General features: G+C 43.1%; 1 protein-coding gene across 2 annotated transcripts in view; it reads left to right on the top strand.

Moving 5' to 3' along the window:
• The window catches only part of Nek10 (NIMA related kinase 10), a 167,890-nt gene that overhangs the window by 72,147 nt on the left and 71,677 nt on the right, over positions 1-24,066 (top strand). For both annotated transcript variants that reach the window (XM_050160509.1, XM_050160508.1), the window contains exon 23: positions 2,250-2,325. In XM_050160509.1, coding sequence (XP_050016466.1) covers positions 2,250-2,325 — 76 coding nt within the window. The remainder of the gene's footprint in view (positions 1-2,249; positions 2,326-24,066) is intronic.

Genomic DNA, 24,066 nt, shown 5'->3' on the forward strand with positions numbered 1-24,066 from the left:
AAAACTCTAGAAATGACAGAGACATCTCGCTGCCTGGACAGTCACCCAAAGTTCCTCTGTACCGTTGGGGCATCCATCTTCGGCCTACAGGCCCATAGTATCCAGCAGACATTCTCATCAAGCAAGAAATTCCAAAGACAGTTCAGTCACTTTTTGCTGTGTCCTGCAGAATGTCTCACAGACTCTTTCATGAAGCAGGAACCCCAAAAGGTCATCTCACCTTTAGGCAAGTTTAGCAGTCCTCTCTCTGCGGGTTCTCTGTGTCCAGTTTATGCAACAGTCCAGGCAAGAGCAGTTTCTTGCCCAAATGGCTATCAAACTCCATAAGGATTCTCTTCGATGCCCATCACTCCCACATCAAAGAAAAATACAAATTATCTTGATCTTAATGGGTATTATATGTAGATATCAATACATCTATTGAATTATTCTACTGTACCCTGTAAACATGTGCAATTCTACATTTGTCAAAAATATGTTATGTTAGGGCCGTTATGTGACTCAGCTCATAGAGACTTCCATGTCAAAGCCATGAACTCAAAGCTCAGCATAAATGGGCAGGTGGCTCATGTCTTTAATTCCAGCACTTTGGACATTGAGGACGATCAGAAGTTCAAGGTCATCCTTAGCCACATAGTGCATTTTGCACCAGAGGTGAGAGTCATCTCTGAGGTACATAAGACCCTGACTCAGAATGTACTATTTTAAGTGAAAAAAACAAATTATCACCAGTCTTCATGTCCAGCGTGGCTTGGTCCTGGACATCTGATGGGGAAGGCAGGAAAACGAAGAACAGACACTAAAGAAAAACTAGACACACAGATGAAGAAACTGGGCCAGATGTTCTGCATGTACTCTGATGGACAGGCAGCAACTGGTCTGACCTTGGACTGTGTGTTGTTTGGAGTCAAGAGAATTGCTTAGTTGTAGGAGCAAGTCTCCGTGGGCAGCAGTCTCCGGCTGTAAACATCAGGGAGGAAGAAGCTGCAGTGGGCTTTTTTGCACACATTGGTCAATGGTTGGTAAATACTTGTACACATTGCTAACATTTGCACTCAGGCTGGAGGGAGGCTTTGACAGTTTCCCATGGGTCGGGGCATTGGTCGTTGCCTGTGTCAACAATGCCTTCATTCAGGATTTCATAAGCTCACTCTTTATATTTTCACGTAAGGTTCCTTTGGCTGCCCACAACCAGTTATTAAATATTGTACTCACATACTTTTATGTAATACATAAAATTTCAATATTGAATTATTTAATTTTACTGTTGTATAGTTTCCACTATGCTATGCTATGCTATTTTAATCCTTATTTTTTTGCAGATATGGCGAGTTAGTGCCAATAATTGCTATTTAATTTTGGATTCTCAGATCTTCATGGTGGCTGTTCAGGATAACCGTCTTTTACTGTTTTCTCTTTTTCCTTGCCCTCACGTCCCCTATCCTTCCTTCCCCGTCACCACCGTCTCATCCCTCACCTCCACTTCCCTCTCTTTCCTCTTTTCCTTCCTTGAGATGGGATCTCACTGTGTAGCCAGTCTGGTCTTGAACTCTTGGTTTTACTGCCTTAGCTCCTAAGTGCTGGGACTTCAAGAATCTAGTCATGAAGATATATATATATATATATATATATATATATATATATATATATATATACACATATATGTGTGTGTGTCATAAAATTTGCATGCCTGTCATTTATTAGAGAATATATCATAACACCCTTAATAAGATTATTATTTTTCAATTTCAGCTGTCTATTTTTAGTTGTTTTGACCAGTTTCTTCATTCATCTTCTCTTTTTGGTTGTTCTTTGAGACAGGGTCTCACTGGTTAACACATGCTGCCCTGCCTCGTTTTTTGAGCTGGGATCACAGGCTAAGCCACCACACCCACTTTTTCCTCCTCAGATGCAGCTTTGACACAGCTGTATGCATAAATGTTATAGTCTTACTATGTATTTGAGACCATTAAAGTAAAACTCACAAGATCAACAAGACTTCCATCTGCTTCAGTGAGCAAGACTGACTTTAGATTATTTTACAAAGACGAATCCCATTGTGTCTGTCAGTTTACAGAGCAGAGTATAGTAGAATATATGTGAACTGAGGTTGGGGGTGGACAGAAGATGTGGGGGACACTCTGTGAATGCATAGAGAGGGCACTAGTGACCTTGCAGAGTGTCGGACACTAGGGCCTGCTAATCCTGGGGAAAGACAGTAACACGTTGCTCTGTTTTGTGAATTGTAGCTGACTTTGGACTGGCAAAGCAAAAACAGGAAAGCAGTAAGCTCACGTCTGTGGTGGGAACGATCCTCTATTCTTGGTAAGGATAACTGTTTTATGGCTCTCCAGTGGCACACTTAACAATTTTGAACTTCTGTTACTGTTCTTGCTTGCAAAGAGAATAGAGTTTGAAAAGGAAGCGCACTGAGTAAGTTTTGTGTCCCTAGGTAGTTCACGGGGAAAGAATTGTGTCTCATGTGTATTTAGAGTCACAACCCCGGGGTCAGCCTGTTTATATTCCTTTGGGGGACTACGTTCTCTAACTTCCCGCTGAAGTAATCCTGACACACAGTCTGCAGATGAATGAGGGCATGAGCTGCCCGCAGGACACCACGAGCATCCCAGGACTTGCACACAGTGACCGGGTGTCTTCGTACCTGGGGAAGGATTTCTGTGTCCTCTTCCCTGTCCTGGAGCTGGACAGTGACAGGGACTGAATCAATGCTGTTGCATCTCGAGTAGATGACAAGGCCGGTGCTTTGACCCTTGTCCCAGAGGCTGGATAAGCGAGTGCTCTGTTGAGATGATCAGAGACACTTGCGACACACTGTGCACACCGCGAAGGTTCCTTTGCCAGACCCTTATGGGGCTTGTCACATGGCCCTACCCCGGTAAACGTGTGGAGTAAAAAATGTATTCTCAGAGAAATATTCTGAGCTCCCATTTAACAAACAACCAAGAAGCCTCCATTTTTTTCCCCATCTAGCCAATTGTTAAACACTGCATCCTAGGGAGAGAGCCAAAATGACCCTAAGGCATGCTGGGAACTTGTCTGGGAGCGGCAACGCTACTTTGCAAATCCTCCCTTTGTGGAGCATTTGGAGAAATGTCTGCTGAGGGCGGCCTTCTGTCTGTCTTGCTAGAACTGCTTCTTTTACTTTGGAAAGTGGGCCGTGGGAAGATGGACAGATGCTGCTGACCTTACCAGCATTTCTTAAACCCCCGAGTTGATCTTCCTGTTTAACTCCTTAAGCACAAGGCTGACCCGCTCAGTACTCATTCTGGGGATAATTCAGTCACAAAACATTAACTCTTCACACATTCTGTCTCAAGAGATCTCACTACCAAAATTACATGACATTGAGATACAGAGTTAAATTTCAGCTAGTCATATTTAATAGTAAATTTTTATTGCCAGGATATATAAGCTAAATTCAGAATGCTAATATTTTAATTTAAACCAGGATTTTAGTGTACGGAATACTGGATTTCTTTATGACCCACATGTGTACATGCATATATGTATATACATGTGTGTATGTGTTTTATGTATCTTTTTACCTTGCTCAGACTTGCCCCATCTCATCCATCCCTTGTTAGTCTCATTCATTCCTTAAATCCTATCCCTTCTGCTCTCTCTCTCTCTCTCTTTCTCTCTCTCTCTCACACACACACACACACACACATATATAGAATGTGCAAATATATATGTATGTAGAATTGAGTATAGATTCCGCATATGAGAGAAACTGCCTGTCTTTTTACTTCATTACCCCCCCCCGTGTTATTCCCCCATCACACCCTTCCTCCCCATCTCACAACTCTCTTCTACTTTATGCCATTCATTCATCCACTCATTCATTCAAATATGGATTTTGCACATGAGAGAAACTAAGTTCCAGTCATCTTTCTAAGGCTGACTAGTAATGTTCTCCTGTTCTCTTGGTTTCTCTTGCTGAAATGTCACAGTTTATAGTGGAATAAAATTTTCTCTCTCTCTTTTATGCACACACACACATATACTTTATTTTTCTTCATCAATTTATCAGTTGACAGATATCTAGACTTATTTCACATCTTGGCTATTGTGACTGGTACAGCCACACAGACAGGCTTGCAAACATCTCAGTCATGTCTGGCTTTATTCTTTCTACCACGGTGTGCTTTTTTTTTTTATGTGTCTAAGTGTCTGCTTGCAAGTATGTACATGCACCATGTGTGCCTCATGCTTGCAGAGGCCAGAAGAGGGCACCAGGTTCTTCTAGAATTGCAGTTCTAGCGAGTTGTGCTCCACCCCGAGGAACCAAAGCCAGGTCCTCTGCAAGAGCAACAGTGCTCTTACTGCTACATCACCTCTTCACCCCCTCCCCACAGTGTTTTAGAATGTTTCATGTACAGGTCTTTGATCTCCTCTGTCAGGTCTATTCCTGTATTTTTTCACTATTATTTTGAAGCTATTATAAATGGAATTTGCCCCTCCTGATTTTCTTCTTGGCACATTCATTATTAGTAAATAGAAAAGCCACTGAGTTTTGTATGTTGCTTTTATGTCCTGGTATTTGCTGAAACCATTTATCACTTAACAGTTTTCCTGGGGAATCTTTCATGTGTTTTTATTTGCATATATTAATTATACATAATGATAGATTTCATTCTGACGTTTTCATATCTCTATCCATCTCTCTCTATATATGTATATATGTATAATGTATTTTGACCACACTCATCCTTCTCCCATCTGTGGACCCTCTTTTTCTTCCCAGTTCATTTCTGGTTTTATGATCCCATGAGTTGAGAGGGGCTTACAGGAACATGGACAGCCTACCAGTTGCTCTAATGGCGCCCTCTCCCATAGCAACCAGGATTTGCCTTGTCGGTTCTCAGGGAGAGGGGAGGCTTTATGAGACCCTTTCTCCTCATGAACAGTTCCTGACCGTCAATCCTCAGGGAGAGGGGACCTCATAATTATAAATAATGCCTTGAGTCTTAAGCTTGGAAGAAAGCCATTCTTTTTTTAAAAACATTTATTTATTTATTATGTATACAATATTCTGTTTGCGTGTCTGCCTGCAGGCCAGAAGAGGGCACCAGACCCCATTACAGGTGGTTGTGAGCCACTATGTGGTTGCTGGGAATTGAACTCAGGACCTTTGGAAAAGCAGGCAATGCTCTTAACCTCTGAGCCATCTCTCCAGCCCCTTTTTTTGTTTTTTTCAAGACAGGGTTTCTCCGTGTAGCCCTAGCTGTTCTAGAACTCACTTTGAGGACCAGCCTGACCTTGAACTCACAGAGATCTGCCTGCCTCTGCCTCCTGAGTGCTAGGATTAAAGGCATGCACCACCACTGCCCAGTGAAAACTGTTTTTTTTTTTTTTTCCCTGTAAGACATCTTCCTTCATCCTTCTCCTCCCCACTGGCTGTTTCTTCAGATCTCCAAAGTGCGCATCCTTTGGGGCTGGCTTCCTCTCTCCACCTGGCCTCTGCTCTGATGCCACTGTAGCCCACACATTCTTTCTGGTCACCTTTGTCCCTATAGATCCAGCCCCTGCATCTTACCTCTCTCTAACCTTATGTTATACAGGGGGACCCCAGTGTAAGGTCTTCTAACTTAGCGACAGGACAAAAGTGGCATACATCCAGTGGGAACTGCCTCTGAACCTTTTCTTTCCTGTGAGCTTCTGGGTTGAGTATTCAGGCTGATCCCCAACTTTCAGGCAGCCACACAGTTGAGGCCAGTTCTTTGCACAGTTCCATGGATCTAAGCCTGTGGTTCTCCACCTTCCTTATGCAGTTCCTCATGTTGTGGTAACCCCTATCATAAATTTATTTTCACTACTACTTTATAACTGCAATTTTGCTACTGTTATGAATCATAAATATGGTGTTTTTTTTTTCTTCTTGAGATAGAAGGTTTCCACAGGGGTTGTGACCCATAGGTTGAGAACCACTAGTTTAAGCTTTGATGTGCATATTTGAGGTGAGGTGTGAAATACATTTTTTTTTGCTTAAAACCTTTTCAACTTACAAGGGTCTCTGGGAGGCGGCCTTACCATAGGTGAGAAGCAACCCCATTTTAGCTGCACGATTTTGAGCTGCTGTACACCACTGACTCCCCAGGGCCTACCGTGGACTGGCAGATCTTAGTAAATATTTTGAAGTGAGGTGATCTAACTAAAACTAGGTCAAGCCATTCCATATGATGGTGGGTGAAAGGCTGGTGCGCTAGTTAGGTGGCTTCATGGACTTCCTTCGCTTGGGCTCCACGGCGTCTGAAGTGGCACCATGTCTGTATTAGTTTATTTTTCTATTTATTCTACTTTTAGAGTTTCCACAGTTACAGGGACAGCAAATAATGGCATTGAGTAGGCTAAAAGATTGGAACGATTTGGAATTATTGAGACAAATATTCTTGTATACTCGACACATCATTCTTAGAGAAATGGCAAGGAGGAACCTGCAGAATAAGGGTAGAGTAGTGATGGAGGCTGGGGGCTGACCGTCGACACAGACTGTACTGATGGAGGGGCTGACCATAGGACACACAGACTGGAATTAGAATGCCTGGCTTTAAATTGGACTGTAAAACTCTGGCCTCCATTTCCTTGTCTACAGTATGGACATAATAAACACACTGCCCATCTCTTTGGCCTGTTGTAAAGTCCAACGTGACATTCATGTATGATGTCTAGCATACATGTCTACCTCTATGAGCTTGCTGAAGCTGAATTATTGTTACGCCTGGAGGTAGTTGGTACTTATAGGAACAAACAGCAGAGACGGCCCTAAGAATCGCATTTGTTCCATGATCATTACAGAGGGGCCTGGCTCTATTCTGTGTTCATCCGCAGCTCCTTTCTTCCTCCACCCTCCCGAGTCTATGTCTTTGGTCCCTTAGTGACTGCTTCAGGGTTTTTATGACAACTAGGCCAAGAAGCAGAGAATTTCAAGCTGAAAGGAAGCTCTTCTTAGAGTGCAGAGTCAGAAACCTGCAGGGCAGAGCTGTCTCCAGTGTGCTGGGAGCTGCAGGGCAGAGCTGTCTCCAGGGTGCTCTGAGCTGCTGTGCCAGGAGTGTTTGTAAGTAACTGTCTCTGTTAGACTTTTTGTGTGTGGATAAGATTATCTAAATAATGTTATCTCTCTCTGGTCTTGGCCTCTCCCATCTCTTGAAAATCCATAGGCATTTACCACACACATACACACACACACACACACACACACACACACACACACACACACACGTTGGGGGTAGGAAGAAAAGAGAAACAGAGAGGGAGAGAGACAGAGGCTTTTTTACCCGCTTAGGTTAGATAGCAGAGGATTTTGAGGCAACTCAGAATCTAATTGCATAAATTAAATTCTAAGTACATCTTAAAAGACTCAGAGGAATAAGTCACGTGGTCCCCTGGATTCAAACAGAAGCTGCTAAGCAGAGAGCAGGTATTGGAGGTGTCCCTGCACTGTCCATCTGCCGCTCACCACCGAGCTTTACTTGCAGGGACCACACACCCATACAGAGCTTCCTGGGTGGCAGGCCTGCCCCATGTTTTAATCTTCAGGCCTCTGATGAGATAAGGACTACGCTCCCCAGTAACCTTAGGGGAGTGAGGTCAAGCTTTCTTTTTTAATGTCACGCATCTGGTAAGCGAAAGAGCCTGAATCTAACGTGGACACCATAGCCCAGCCTCTTGGGCCTCAGCACGTGCTGTCCTGCCTGATGCATGAGCCTGCATGAATAACCTCAGGTGTAAGATTTCCCCTCAAGTTCTGTCCTGGATCAAACCCTTGGCTCTACGATGGGTAATGGTTTACATTTGGATCTAATAACCATTAGTTTAATGGTACCCACATAGGAATAATCATTCAATTATTGTATCAATGATATAAGAGCCAACAGTAATTAGCAGAAGCACAAGGAAGGGCCAGAGGTCCTGTGATGGATATTTCTTTGTTCTGCATAAAGCAGGCCAAGTGTCCTATCATACTGTAGAACAATTTTAGTTGATGTATCTCCCTGTTTGTAAATCTGAGCTCATTTTCTCCTGGTACATCAATTGGCATTATAGGTAGCCATTTTGTCCTCTATGTCAGGGTTTCCTTTTGACTTAATGTTTTCAGCTTCTATGGGGCAGGGATGTAGCTGCTTCTGGCTAAACTGGGGTGTAGTTTGTCAGGGCCCAGGAAAGCTGAATGGCTAGTCAAAGGCTGGGCGATGGAACCTTTATCAGAAGCTTTCGATTAGCTGATCCAGGTGAAGAGGCAGGGAGCAATCACATTGGCTGGACTGGTTCCCATCAGCTTTCAGCAAATCCAGAGCTCAACAGCTTGCAGTTTGCAGATGCTCCCTGGTCAGTGTGTCTGTCTGTCAGGTGGCAGGTGCTCCCTGGTCAGTGTGTCTGTCTGTCAGGTGGCAGGTGCTCCCGGTCAGTGTGTCTGTCTGTCAGGTGGCAGTCTGCCGAAATAAATAGAGACCAGGAACAGAAGTTAGAGCTCAAGAACTTAAAGAAGAACCTTGCATTTGGAACTTTCTTGATTCACCTGTGACAGGTGGAGCCAAGCCTTATAACCCGTTTTTGATTTTTTGAAGCTCATCTGAATTTTAGTCTACTAAAGGATATGAAAGTTTTAGATCTATTAACTTTACCATTCTATTGAAATCCACATTGTAGAAAAGCACTATTGGGAGTCTGTAGAGCAGCTGGATCCAATTTACACCTTTGAGTCAGAGCAAAGGCTATGGCTTTGGGTTAGAAAGTGTGAACATTTTTTTCTTATGTATAGAAAGTCTGATATACTTTTTTGCCCAATAAAAGGCACCTTTAATTCTATGCTTAGAAGACAATCAAAGGAAACTTAAAACCCCGAGCTTGTGACTGAACAGTAAGTAGTCAGTGCTATATCAGTTTATCAGAGGTCTAGTTGTCAACGATAAAATTTTGAACCCTTGAAATCTCAGTGTAATAATAAGTCTTTATAGTTGGTATTTATATATCTTAAATCATTTTTCAAGACCTTGAGAACTTATTTATGTTTTTACATCCTCAGACCCTTATATAGAACATTTTTTAGACCACCAGAACTTAGACCTTGTATGGACTTGACTCATTCACCAGAGACATAAGGTATTACTGGGGACAGTCATTGCAAAGAGTTCTTTTTTAGTGGAAAGTCACCTCTGGAACCTGCTCAATATGAAACCTGTGAACAAAGCCAACCTGTCTGTCTTTTTTAAAACAAGAAACCTAGGAATTTTACTAACTAATGAGCTAACAAGGCAGCTGCAGCCTTGGGGGAAGGAGCTGATTGTCTGCCGTTGACTAGCTGACAAAGTTAGTTAGCCTAGCCATCGGTGTGACCAGAGACAAGAGCAGGAATAATCAAAATGACAGAGACTTGTCCATAGTCCTTTACCTGGACAGTTACCCCAGGTTCCTGTGGTCCCTGTGGCATTCAGTGCAGGGGTACCAGGACAACAGCCATGCTGCCAGGCCTGGAAGGTGTGAAGCTTTCTTGTGGAGCATGATTATGGGAGGAAGTGACCTCACTTTGTCTAGGTGAAGTGGGACAATCAGCTCTCCAGTGTCTTGTTTGTCTGCAGTTTGGGCTAGCTTTGGCTGCAGGTGAGGCATCGGGGCAGTCCTTCTCGGTGGTTGGCATTGCCACAGTCTAGGCGGAGTTGTCAGTTCTTGTGTCCGTTGTCTTCTTGGAGACCGTGGGGGTCACTGCTATGATCTGGGAGTTTCTGTTATATAAGTATAAATTTCTTAAATGCCATATTCAGCAAAAATGTATTAAGGATAGTCCCGATTATCAATACTTAATCATCTTTAACAGTTTATAATAAAAATAACAATTTTTGAATTGAAGCATTTTTAGTAACAAGAAATGACTTGAAATGTAGTCTATATGGAGACTGGAAACTTTCCTAACCTCTACATAGTACATCATATTACTGTGTGACTCAGTTTACCAAAATAACAGGGAGGTTAGACATATATCTTTAAATCAGTCTCTGTTGACCTGAATAGACCTGACTAAGAAGAGATGTTCTATAAGCCAGTTCCAAGTTCTTTGTCAAACTGCTAAGGTCACTGTCTTATTGCATCATAAGACAGGAATATCCCAGTCTCTGGTGTTTAGCTTTGGCCCTAAGTTTTAACTTTTTATTTATCTATTCATCATGATCCTATATTAACAAAGATGTCATAATGAAATATCTTGTAAATTTAGACATGTCCCCTAGCCCTTGTACATTTAAACATTGCTAAAGCTTCTTTTAATATCAAGTTTTAAAATTTTGAATAAAGCTCTAAAATTTCCTTTTAAAGAAGTTTAAAAACTCTTAGCTGTATGTTCTGATAATATCAAAATAAAATACCATTTTTATTTCAAGAGCAAAGGCATAGAGTACAATCATAACTGGATAGGGGGAAACCAAGTTCCAAAAGTGTAAAGAATTCAAAGCTCAATATCTGGGATTTATTTGCATTCCTTTGTGTTTTCCTGAGTGCTTGGATCACCCCTTTGGCTCCACCCTCAGCATATACATGGCCTCCCTTCTAGATTCCAGCCTGCTCCATTTCATTGTGGCTGGTATTTCTTGTGGCTTTCACATGGCTCCAACATTCCCAAAGCTCCCAGGATCCACCTTTGCATCTGGGCACTCTTTGGGAACTCCCGTCCTGCTGTATTTTACAAGCTTCCACTGTTTCCCATAACCCGTTTATGTCTTTAAAATCTGTTGTCAACTGGGCGACTCTTATGTTGCAAAGTTTGGCTGCGGGCACAATGTACGTTCTTGCATATGAAAGCAGGTAGGTGCGGCTTGAATACCTCATTAAACAAGGATTGCTTTAAAATCCTATATTATACAAACATGGTTTTTAGCACAGGAATTACATAAAAATCTGATACCAATTTGAAAGTATCCCCAGAGATGTGTTGTTTCCTTGCCTGGATCATACCATGTGATTGCCCTCAGTCAAGATGGTTGTGAAGCCATGATATCCCTTTTCTTCCTAGTCAAAATGACGACTATCCACATGCCTCCTTATCTGTATACATGGGTGGGCCAACCCTAGAATTCTTTTTTTTTCCCTAGATCATTACCTTCTGAATTTAGCAAACTTTTGTTTGTTTGGTTTTTTTGTTGTTGTTTTTTAAAGATTTATTTATTATGTATACAACTTTCTGCCTCCATTTATACCCACACACCAGAGGAGGGCACCAGATCTCTTTACAGATGGTTTGGAGCCACCATGTGGTTGCTGGGAATTGAACTCAGGACCTCTGGAAGAGCAGACAGTGCTCTTAACCACTGAGCCATCTCTCCCTAACCCTAGAATTCTTGCCTCTGTGACGCAGACTTGGCTTTGCGTAATCTGCTTTGAGCAGGAGCATTTGGTACCATAGGAGGTGAGCACTCAGCAGGAAGAAGGAGATGGCAGCGAGGAGAAGGGAGATTCGGAACGCTGTCTCGGGTCTAGGTTTCATGTCTCGGGTTAAGTTGCAGTTTGCTCTTCTGTACTCACTGGGACCTTGCCCATAGTCCTCCGTTTCCTCACCTCACATTCCTTTCTTTTAACACTTGTCTCTTATTTGATTTGCCCTGTAAACATTCCCTGAGGCAAATATCCACAAGAGTGGTTGATTCTGGAGGTGAATCTGGAACACATGGTAGAGAGGGGTACAGCCAGAAGTAGAGAAAGTGGACAGAAACATTCTTGTTAGGGTCTTCTCTGCTCCCGTGCTTGTTGAAGACCTCAGGAGCTTCTTTTACTCAGAATTATCCTTCATGAAGGAAGAGACTGAAGCGCACGTTCCCATCAGTCACTGAAGGGCCAGTCCTGAGTGCCTGAGCATGCCAGGCCTCTCAACCAGCAGATACAGGGGACAAAAGGGTTAGCCCTGTCTGTGTAGACTGCAGATGGCTGGAATTCTGTCTTATGTATTCAGGAGAACCAAGAGGAAGGTGCCAGCAGGACACCCCTGGCATTTGTGTTAACTAGAGACACATATAGACAGACACAACAGGGATACACTTACAGGGTTAGCCCCCAAGACCTCAAAGACTTTGAATATGCCAAACTATGATCCCTCTCTTCTCAGAAAAACAAAACAAAACTGAAACTTTCCTCTTCTTCTGCAGACATACTCATCTATCTTGACAGGTGAGCTTCACCAGAGAAGCCCACAGAGTTGGGAAGAGTGAAGCTACACGTGGTACTCCACAGTACGCGTGTAGCATCCTCCCCACCCCAGTGCTGATTCCACCGGTCTGCAATCACTCCAGGCCATTCATAAGCACCCATGGTGACACTGACAAAGCTGTAGGGGGTGGGATGTCCCTCTGTGAAGATTTGTACTCCTCTCCACTGCTCTTTATCAGTCTCACTCAGGATCAAGAAGACACACTTCATATTCAGAAAGGGCCTTTGTATAATCACATGTTGTAGTTGAGAGACTTCAATTTCTTTTACAACTCACCATAATTATTTTATCTAGTTATGTACTTGATTTCTTTTCAGAGAGCTGGTGATATTTGGTTTGAATACAAATGAAAAGTCTATGATGTCACCCAATAATGCCAGCTGTTCTCGCCCCATTAAAACCATCCTTAGAGACAAGCAAGTGGCAATTGGATATACAGCGAGAAACTCCAAGACTGGGGATTGAATTTAATTTGTGTTCATGACTCAATAGGTCGGCCGTCTTGACACCTGGAGTCTGGCACTGTACAAATGTGACATGCTTGTTGACTTGCCCAGACTGTGCTTCATATTCAACTGGGCTCCCAGTCAGGCCCTCGGGGACCGTAAAGCAGTGGACTAGAAAAACCTGGCCTGTTCATTTCCTTAACCAAAAGTGGCTTCAGAGTAAAGAGTTTATTTGGTTTACACATCTCAGTTACAGTTCATTTCTGAGGGAAGCCAAGGCAGGAACTCCAGACAGGAACTGAAGCAGAGACCCTGGAGGAACACTACACACTGGCTTGCTCTTCAGAGTGGGCTGGGTCCTCCCACATCAATTGTTAACCCATATTCCTGTCAGGTAAAGGGGGAAATCTCTGAGTGGTCCCTTACACATGTTTCTAACCGCTTGGGGCCTGTGGATGTTACCTAGCCTGGAAGCTATGACATCTAAAGTGTTCTTAACCAATAAAAATAATAGTAAGGGAAAAGACAGATAGATTGCCACTAGAATATATGTTATGATCCATAAAAACATAGAAATAATTGAAAGTATCACTAATAAGGAGGAAGTACTCCATGGCCACTGCTTCAGTTCGTGTCTCAGTTTGATGACTTGAGAAAATGGAGCTGGGGTGGGTCCCCCAGGAGGTCACAGGTGTCCAGAGCTGGTGGGGATCCCCACAACAGGAGGTTACAGGTGTGTTGAGCACTTAGAGACTTGGAGGAAAGACAAATTCCAACACAGGAGGGTTCCTCACCCTGGGTCATCCTGAGGAAACAGTGAGCTGTGTAGGGGGTGGAGTTTGGGTTATTAGTTTTGCTTTAAAAAGAAAAGCAGAGACATAGCAAACAGGATGCAAAGATTCCAGCTTGGATTTGTGCGATACCATAACATGTTAAAAAAAATTCAGATACAGCTGGCAGGACAGCATTACTCTTAGGGATTTCTGGGGAACGGCAGATGATTAGCAATGGACCGTATACAATCTCCTGTTCACTTAGAGTTCTGATCACTCTTCAGAGTTTGGCTGAGAAGAGACACAAGGGTGAGACCCTGCACTAAAAGTGTGTAGCCTTCTCTGCCCCGGGGTGGCCCAATCATCCACTTTAGTAGCAGCTGTGTGAGTCACTTGCTAACAGCGGCTCCTCTGCCAGGCCCTGAGCAGTGTGGAGCCCGAGATGGCACATTTTGCAAGTAATCCCCGAGGAAGATTCTTCTTCTTCCCTCTTTCTAGTCTTTTCAGAATTGTATTTCCAAAGATGTAGCAATATGCCATGTTTTCCAGCTCTTCAGCTCGAATACAATTTGAGGGAAGAGTTACTACCTTATGAACACCCCCTGACATCATCAAAAGGGGGCTCTTTGCACCTTAATCTCAGCAGGGTCGAGCTTGCACGTAGAAGATGGGAGATAGCAGAGCTGGACAGAGTCCATGGCGGAGTAGGGGAAGGTGGCAGATGGGGTCTTGTATTCACTGTCCTTCCATGGGGGCATGTGCTGTTCCTAGGGCAGTATAATCTTGACTGCTGCTTTCTGCTTCATTGCACAGCCTTCAGGTACAACTCAGCAGTCACACACACCCCCCCCCCCCAAGAGACCTTGTAACCCCCTACCAGCCTTTAACAAACATCATTTCTGTATAGGTGAACACTAGAGATTTTGGGGGGCAGGAAGGATTTTTAATGCAACACATAGGTATCAAGAGAGGGGACATTGTGGATGTGCTTTCTCCAGTTAACTCATCCTCACCAGAGCAGGGAAGGGATGCAGTTGTGGCTTTGGGTCCCCCCACACCCCTTTTTGATTAGCAACCATAGATGACATGTTCTGAGAACTGTTTCTAAAGCCTGTGCTTTTCATGGTCGTAGGTAGTAGTTTTGGTAGGGCTACGATAAGAATCATCTTTTAGTGGTCAAAGTTTTCACAGTGGCCTTGCTTGACTTCCTGGTCATGCTAATTGACCCTGTAGGGAGTCCCGAGAAGGCAGGGACCCTCTGGACAGCACTTGGCAGAGGCCCTAGTGCAGAAGCCATGTGGTCTCCCCAGCATGAATGAGGAATCAATTCTTTTTTTTAAGATTTATTTATTTTTTTTTAAAAATTACCGCCTCCTCCCCATTTCCATTTCCCTCCCCCTCCTCCCACACATCTCCCCCTCCCCTACCCCTCTCCCCCTCTCCCCACTCCATTCCCCCTCCCTCTCGAGAATAATGAGCAGTCCAGGTTCCCTGCCCTGCGGGAAGTCCAAGGTCCTCCCACTTCTATCCAGGACCAGGAAGGTGAGCTTCCAAAGGGACTAGGCTCCCACACAGCCAGTTCATGTATTAGGATTGAAACCTAGTGCCATTGTCCTTGGCTTCTCATCAGCCTTCATTGTCCGCCACGTTCAGGGAGTCCAGTTTCATCCCATGCTTATTCAGTCCCAGTCCCGCTGGCCTTGATGAGCTCCTAATAGATCAGATCCACTATCACAGCAGGTGGGTGCACCCCTTGTGGACCTGACTTCCTTGCTCATGTTCATGAGGAATCAATTCTGATGAGCTAGACAGATCAATGTGTGAGGAAACGGGAGTCTCCATGGAATGAGCTGCCAAAGGACAGGGCAGGTAGGGGAAAGAATGCCCTTATGGCCCTTGCTGTAGCTTCTACCCATCATTACCCAGCATTGCCTGTGTCTCCTGGTCTCTCTGTGTTGTCTGATATGACAAAGCATGTATAGGATTAGATGCACCTCATCAACTGTGACCTCATCTTAATGTGATCGTATCTTGAAAGCAAACTCATACTTGTAGGGCTGGGCTTTGGGACTCCACTGAATCTGCTCGTCAGACACAGGTTAACCCATGGCCCTTTGGAGGCTTGGAAAGATGTAATTTGCTAGGCAAGAGAATAAGGCACTTAATTTGGAATATGTTGACTTTGGGTTGTTTTAAAAATGATGACGCAGCATGTCTCAAAAAGGAACATGATGTGGCAGCTGTTCCTGCAATGCAAATCCTGGGAAAATCAACTTAAAGAAAGTGCATCTTTGACTTGTGGTTACAGAGGTTTTGATCTGTAGCCATTTGACTTCATTGTTTCCGGGCCAGTAAAGAGGTGAAACATCATGGCGGTAAGCCAGTCCGAAGCTGCTCACCCTCATGGTAGCCAGGAAGCATCCAGGGACAAAATTCACACTTCAAGGACATCCATCATGACCTGCCTTTAAAGTAGTCCCCATCAGGTGTCCACTACCTTCTAATAATTCATTGAACTATGAATAATGAATGAGTGTATCCACTGATGAGGTCAAGCCCTCATGATCCAATCATCTCCAAGGGCCTCATCTCCCAACACTGCATCACTGCAGACCAAGCTTTTAGCACATTGTTTGTGGGAGATCAGGAGCATCCACAGTCATTCTGTGCAACTTTCTATAAAATGATTCATGCTGAAGACAGAATGGTAGGAGACAGACAGACAGACAGAGAAGAGATGGGAGGCAGGAAGAAGGAAAGCTAGGAGAGAGCAGCATCAGATGAGACAGTTCCTTTCAAGGCAGAGATCTTTGCTGCAGTCAATGGCAGCTAGTGGTACAGACACCAAGCACTAAGAGCTGTCCTTTCCAGGGTGATGTTATGGGTCCTGTGTCAAAGACCAAAAAACAAAGACCATGGGCCTATAGATGAGCGGGGATGGATTGATTGATTACCCATTGAGGTCTCAAAGGAGGAGTTAAGGGCTGAGATGAGGCATTGGGACTGAGGGCTGAGATGGAGATGGAAGGCAAAGAGAGGTATCATAGGGGATGCAGGAGGAGCCAGGGCCGCAGCCAGCAGAGGCACTCAGGGAAGTTGGAACCCGGAGTCTGAGGATACTTGCTTTAATACAGGGGAGCCAAGAGGAAAGGAGAGGACTCAAAGTGAGCCCCAAGGTGCTACCCATCTGCATGCCAATTCTCTCAAAAATTGTGCTTCTGTATTTTACTGCTAAAAGAGACTTCTAAAAAAAAAATCTCTGGACACTGTTGAGTTAGACATTCTGGCCCTAAAAGAAACCCTTTTATCTATTAAATATAGCTCTGCACAGGGTAATTTGCAGTAATAGCTTGGGCGAGAGTGTTCAGACAGCCCTGGGTTGTTTGAGGTCATGTTTTTAGAAGGCTCTTACTTGACTGGAATGACTGCGGATGCTGTAATTATCTACATTTTAGTTCCCGACTAGCTGTTACAACTTGGAAAGGTGCAAGTGGTAGCTTTTAAATGTTGGTTTGCATTTGAGGGAAAGATATTTCTCAGCATCAAACTATTCAAAATACCTGTGGACCTTTTGATGTAAAAAGGAGATTTTATACAGGCTCATCTTAAAGCATATATTAATTACAGGTTAATAAAAGTACATTTTATAGTTCTTGCCCTAAAGTTTCTGGCAATGATAGCTTTTGGAAAACAATGTGTATTGGATTGTTTATTATCATTATAAAAGAAGTTAGCATTGGTTGAAAGGATTTGAAAAATGCATAAACATTGAGAAAAATGCAGATTACATATATTTTTACCACTTACCATTAACCATTCAATATGTTTTCATTCTTTTATATTGTGAAACATTTTGTGAGTATAACAAATGTACATTTATATATACTAGGTTTCAAATACATTCTATTCTATTTATTTAATTGTTTTGAAGAAAAAGAAAAGACAATATGAACGTCAGAAAAGGGCATTGCCAGGAAAGAGGAGAAATGGGTTTTGGCAGGTCAGGGTAGCCAAGGGGAGTCAATATAGCCAATGTACATTATATGCATGTATGCAGATTTGCAGCGGGACCCAGGATTTTGTATAATCAATACTCACTGAAACTTTCCCAAAGGAAAGAACATTATTGATCCTCACTGCCTTCTACATTTCTTTTTCCTCCGAGAGAGATGCTCTCTGGACGTTGGTCCTCCCTCCATGTTCACTCCTATACCTTGCCCAGCATGCAGTTGCTCATTGTTAGCTTACAGAAGTGCCAGTGTCCAGAAGGCCACCCGCAGAAGCTGCTATAGGGAAAGGGCTGAGCTATGCATAGTACATAGTACAAGTGTAAATGGAGACTGTTAGTTCATTTCCCAGCTACTCTAACCCAAATAATCACACAGACACTATTTAATTACAACACTGTTTGGTCAATAGCTTAGTCATATTCCTAGCTAGCTATTACATTTTAAATTATCTCTGCATCACCACGAGGCTGTGGCCTACTGGTAAGGATCTGGCATCCTTCTCCTTCAGCAGCTACATGTCATCTCTTTGACTCCACCTACTCTCTCTATATCTCTGTTTGGATTTCCTGCCTGGCTTTACTCTGCTAAGCCATTGGCCAAAACCGCTTTGTTTATTATCCAATAAAAGCAACACATATACAAAAGGGCATCCCGCATCAATAAGCTCTCCAACTTTGCTTTTATTTTTTAATATTTTTCCCATTCTGCATTCTATTATTTTCATATAAGTTTTAGGATTAGCTTGTCAATCTTCACAAAATTTAGCTGTCTTAAATCTCAGAGACGTGACCTAGCTCCCAAAGGTCCATACCTGTGAATATATTGTCCAACAATGAGCAGGAATTAAGGTAGAAGGTGGAATGGGAGGGGGTGCACAGTGGAGTGGTAGGTGCCTCTCATCATGAGAAAAGAGGCAGACGATTGTGAGGGTGAGTGCTGGCCATGAAGGCTCGATTGCAGTTGCTTGCTAGCATAGATTCCCACTGGAGTCTTGGCTGAGGAGCTTGGCCACTCTCTGGAAACCTTACTGAGCAGGGAAATGAAGCTCCCTAGAGCCTTCAGAAAGGAATGCAATCATCCCAAACTGCCATTTTAGTCCAACAAGAACTATGGTAGAGCCATTCAACTATAAATGTGCCTTACGCCTCTAAAGATCTGGTTGTCACAGGACCTAGAGAAAACCAATATGGCTGTTTATGCAATAGCAAGTCATCAGATTTTTTAAACACAAGATGCTTTTCTACTTCTTTAGGTCTTATAAAAAAACTTTAAAAATGATATTGGATAGTTTTAATGCTTTCATCGTATTCTTTTCACAATCCCAAATTTTACTGTCGTGTTTTATTTTCGTTGTATCTTTTAATTTTTTCTCTGCCTCATCGATGATGTAGGGGTATTTTCTTTAATTCACATCTTTTAAAAATTTCATTGTACAGCATTTACCAAAGCATGTGTTGATTTTATGAGAGAACTGGTCATTTATTTGCTCGAGGTCTGTGCTCTGGAATGAGTCTGACGAGAACAGCTCGCCGTGCTGTGTGGTTGCCCTGGTGAGAAGGAGGTAGACACTGCTTGCTGCCTGTACTCTCTCTCCCCTGTAGCTGGGGGCCAACTCCTCCACTGACTTCCATATGACCTGTTCATGGCTACGCTGGCACTGTGTTTGGACATTCTGGAACTGGGATCTGGGAGCGAATGTACCAAGAAGTCTGAAAAAGAGAGCACTTCCCAGGCCTCTGTGTCTATCAACGTGCCTTATTGCCTAAAGCCAGCCTCAAGATCAAACCTAGAAGGAATTATAAAAGGGGCTGCTAATGGCAGGCACACAGACGGGTCAATCTGGGCTCTTTGCAGAAGACTAAGTGCTAGTCTGTCGTCCCTCCAAAAGTACATGGTTTGTTTTCAGACCAGCTTGCTCAATATGTATGTATTCAGGTGTACATATTGACAAACTATTCAAATCTGCTCAAGCCTCATTTATGTAAGTGAAACATTGCATTTTTATTAGTGTATGCTATTGCAAATGTATTATATACTAAAAAATATTGAATTTAGTCTGCATAATCCTTTCTGCTTTGTTTCCGTGGGGTTTTATGTAGGCTTCCCAAATCTGTAATTGTCCCTCTCACAAGCAGCAAATGGCTGCCACGCTAGGGACTTTATCCCCTTGTCCTGAGTGCTGTAGTATGTTGGTGTAGTTGATTATCGTTTTCATTGCTATACTCAGTCACTTTAATGTTTGGCGTGTGTTGAATTTGTAATGACCCTCTCGGGAGCCCCTGTCTCTCATTGATTATGGCCATCTCTCCTGGGCAGGAGCGCCCCTTTTTTTTGCTTCTTTTCTTAACCATGAGGCAATTATCTCTCAAGTTCCCTGCACAATGCATAGCTTGCAGTCCTCAGTCCATCTTTTATCTTTCCCTCTTTCCACCATGTTAAATATCCAAGAAAAAAAGAGGTAAAAACCACTTGAATACATTGAAATTTGTTATGTTTAAATTATTTTAAATTTATATTAAAAAACGAGTGTGTTTTGCAGCCCCCAAAATGCTGAAAAGAAACTGAGCATGAAACTGCCTTGGACCTGGGCACCATTGTATCATTCCCTCTAGTAACACAGAGCCTCGGCCATCACTGCAGTGTTCCTTCCAGCCACACAGATCCTGGACCATCACTGTAGTGTTCCGTCCAGTCACACAGATCCTCGGCCATCACTGCAGCGTTCACTCCAGCCACACAGAGCCTGGACCATCACTGTAGTGTTCCGTCCAGTCACACGGAGCTGGAACCATGGCTGTAGTGTTCCTTCCAGCCACACAGAATCTTGGCTGTCACTGTAATGTTCTCTCTATCCACTCTATCCATGTAGAGAGCCACCATCTCTGAAGGAAGCACATCAAATCTGGAGCTAAGGAAAGTGCTTTGTTCCCTCCTGTTCTGAAATTTTCCAGTGCCTGCTGAAAGATAGACCAGGGATTATTTTCACAGATGCTGAGTAATGGTCACAGTGCGAGTGGGGCTCATGGAAATCCATCCTGTAGGCAGGTGTCCTTAGACCAGTGGTCCTTAATCTTCCTAATGTTACGACCCTTTAATACAATTCCTCATGTTGTGGTGACCCCAAACCATAAAATAATTTTTGTTGTTACCCCATAACCATAATTTTGCTACCATTATGAATCATAATGTAAATATCTGACAAGCAGGATATCTGATATGTGGCCCTGAACGGGTTGTGACTCGTAGGTTGAGAAGCACAGCTGCTTATGTCTTAAACCACAGTTTTTAGTCAGATTGGTATAAATGGAATCTGGGGCAAACCAGAATGCTGCAAAGCAGAGCAGCTGCATTTGTTGTTGTAGTTGTTGCTGCTGTTGTTGTGATAGTCTCTCTCTCTCTCTCTCTCTCTCTCTCTCTCTCTCTCAGACTGGCCTTGAACTTGCAATCAATCCTCTTCCTATGTACTCTGTCCTCCCAAGGGCCACTGCCTCAGAAGAAAGTGGCCTCCTGTTGTGTCAGAGTTTGGAGTTTTAGATTCCAAGGAACAGTGTAAGAAAAGACTCATCGACCCTTGTTTCCCGCTTTCTGTTTTAACCCCAATCTAATCTTAGGAAAGTCGCTATAATGATGCCTTACTGTGTGACCTTGGACGTCATGCCATGTTGGACTATTGCCACTCAGTTTATCCTATCTGATAGTTCTGATCAAACATACATAAGCTGGCCCTGGATTTCTCAGGCTTAAATCCCTTCCTCCATTACTAACCTTCCAGAAATATCTTGTGTGTGACATAAAAGGAAAGATCTTTTGTCTGTGAGAACTCAGATGTTTGCCTCAGGAAAGATGTTTGGGGCTGGAATTTTCTTCATCCTCCTCAGACCATGTGGCATCTGTGTTTTTGTTGATAACTTTCTGCATATCAGTTTATCGGCTTAGTGAATGGGTTCCCAGCAGGTGGTGGGAGGTTAGAGAGACCTCAGTGTGAGAAGCTGCTCAGGCTCCCAGCCAGTGTCTTCTCTATTGTCCATTGATGAAAGTGGCATGCATTTCTTGCCTTCTTCAGCCATATTGGACTGTGGAGTTTAGATCTGTTCATCTAGCATTTGCCTCAGGAAAGATGTTTGGGGCTTGAGTTTTCTTCATCCTCCTCAGACCATATGGCATCTGTGTTTTTGTTGATAACTCCCCGCATATCAGCTTATCGGCTTAGTGAATGGGTTCCCAGCAGGTGGTGGGAGGTTTAAGACACCATTCAGTTTAAGACATCGATTACCTATCTTGTAGAATAAGAAATTCCTTATTTGCTTAAAAATAATAAAATTTATTCATTAGCTGATGGAGGTGGGTCTTGTAATAATAAAGAAACTGCCTCGGCCCTCATAGGACAGAAAATTAGGTAGGTGGAGTAGACAGAAGAGAATGCTGGGAAAAAGAAGCTGAGTGAGTGAGTCGCCATGATGCTCCCACTCCAGACAGACGCAGGTTAAGATCCTCTCTGGTAAGCCAGCTCATGGGCTACACAGAATATTAGAAATGGGTTAGAACAATATGTAAGAGCTAGCCAATAAGAAACTGGACCTAGCCGGGCCAGGCAGTGTTTGAAAGAATACAGTTTCCGTGTAATTATTTCTGGGTATAAACTAGCCATGCGGGCGGCCGGGTGCCGGGGACGCAGCCCTGCCGCTCCTATTTCAACAGATGGCGCCCAGACGTGATGGGCTAAATCCACTTAAAAACCTGAGAGGGCTTAAAAAGGAGAGAGAGAGAATTTAAGACAGCTTTTTGCTGTTTCTGGGTTGCGTGCCGCAAAGAAATTGTCCTGACTCGGCAGCAGGAAAAAACTGGCTGTTTTAAAATGCCGGCTTTCTGGGCTGTGCCGCCATTGTGATCTCTGTCTGGCTCCGGCGGGAGACAGAGCTTATGAATGGAGCATTTGGATTAAAGTGCTACGATTTGTTTGATGGCAACTAGACTGCTGTGTGCCTAAAAGGGGGACATTGTGTGCCGCAGCTCAGAGGCACAAGCAGCTCCGCCATGCTAATGGTGCAATGTGCAAGGATCAGAGGCACGAGCGGCTCCGCCATGTTGGACTGGGCGGGGCCAGCATACAGTACCTGTTTTTGACCTAGGAATGTCACAGCTTAGATTCTTAAGCGCTTAGTGATTTAAAGGCGCAAAACAAAGTGCTCCTGGATAGTAAAAAAATTACAGATTCACAATAAAACAGATTCAGACACTGTTGGATGAATGTACGTAGGCTTGGGAAAGAGAAGAAAAAGAATATAAAAAAGTTAATGTCTTAAAAAGAAAAAGGGTAAAGTCTTTAAAGAGACAGAGTACAGAAGTACAGATAGTTATAGATTAAGAGAAATAAAGAAAAATAAGCCACGTAAAAATGGAAAATTCACAGAGAGTCTGGATTATGTACATTGTGTTTTCTTTAAAATTTTTGACTGTGAAGGAGCTAAGTACAGAGAGACATTTCATTATATGGGCTGCCAAGCTAAACCAAAATGGATTTCATGAGGGTATTATGATTTCAGAATTTGGGTCTAAGGATATGATGCTTTGGAGAGGGTCTTCTTTTGTTTTTGCAGAGGATGAGACCCTGTGGATTGCATCTATTCCGATTTGGTATGATAGACCACGCCCTCCTGAAAGGTTGCTGTGAACACCCTCAAAAAATTGCTTCGCTCAATTGCCAACTGAGATGAAACTAGCACACAGGTTATATCATGAACAACCTAATTAACGACGCCCCTATTCAGCAGGAAGCAGTTTGGAGAGAAAAAACTACGCCCATGTTCCCAAATATTGTTTATAAATGTTCTTTTACATTTAAAGGGGGATATGATATAGATATGAATAATTTGCATTGGTATGGATTTTATGGTCAATTTTGTTATATGTATATGTATTTTTGATCTTGATTAAGGTATTGTGATTGTGTAGTTCATTTAAAAATGTAATGTATAATTAGGAAATATAGGTTGTTAATGGATAATCATCGCTAATACTTAAGCTTGTAGTCATGTTAGTTAGATTTTCTAGATATATAGAGAGATATTTTAGTTAGATAGGCATTCTTCATATCTTTCAAAGGCTGCAGAATATGGCATTTAAGATATTTTAATAACTTAGGGTTTTTCATGACAATGAGACACATTTGCTCCTGGCAGCACCAATCTATTTCAAGAGGAAGATGGGCATCGAAGAGAATCCTTATGGAGTTTGATAGCCATTTGGGCAAGAAACTGCTCTTGCCTGGACTGTTGCATAAACTGGACACAGAGAACCCGCAGAGAGAGGACTGCTGAACTTGCCTAAAGGTGAGATGACCTTTTGGGGTTCCTGCTTCATGAAAGAGTCTGTGAGACATTCTGCAGGACACAGCAAAAAGTGACTGAACTGTCTTTGGAATTTCTTGCTTGATGAGAATGTCTGCTGGATACTATGGGCCTGTAGGCCGAAGATGGATGCCCCAACGGTACAGAGGAACTTTGGGTGACTGTCCAGGCAGCGAGATGTCTCTGTCATTTCTAGAGTTTTCTTATTTCTTGTTTGATAGGTAATATTATATCCTTCTGGAGTCTTTGATGGAGTTGAAGAATGGTTAGTTATAGTTT

This window comes from Alexandromys fortis, unplaced genomic scaffold, assembly GCF_014885135.2.
Source record: "Alexandromys fortis isolate MF-2015 unplaced genomic scaffold, M_Fortis_MF-2015_v1.1 scaffold_116, whole genome shotgun sequence".
NCBI lineage: Eukaryota > Metazoa > Chordata > Mammalia > Rodentia > Cricetidae > Alexandromys > Alexandromys fortis.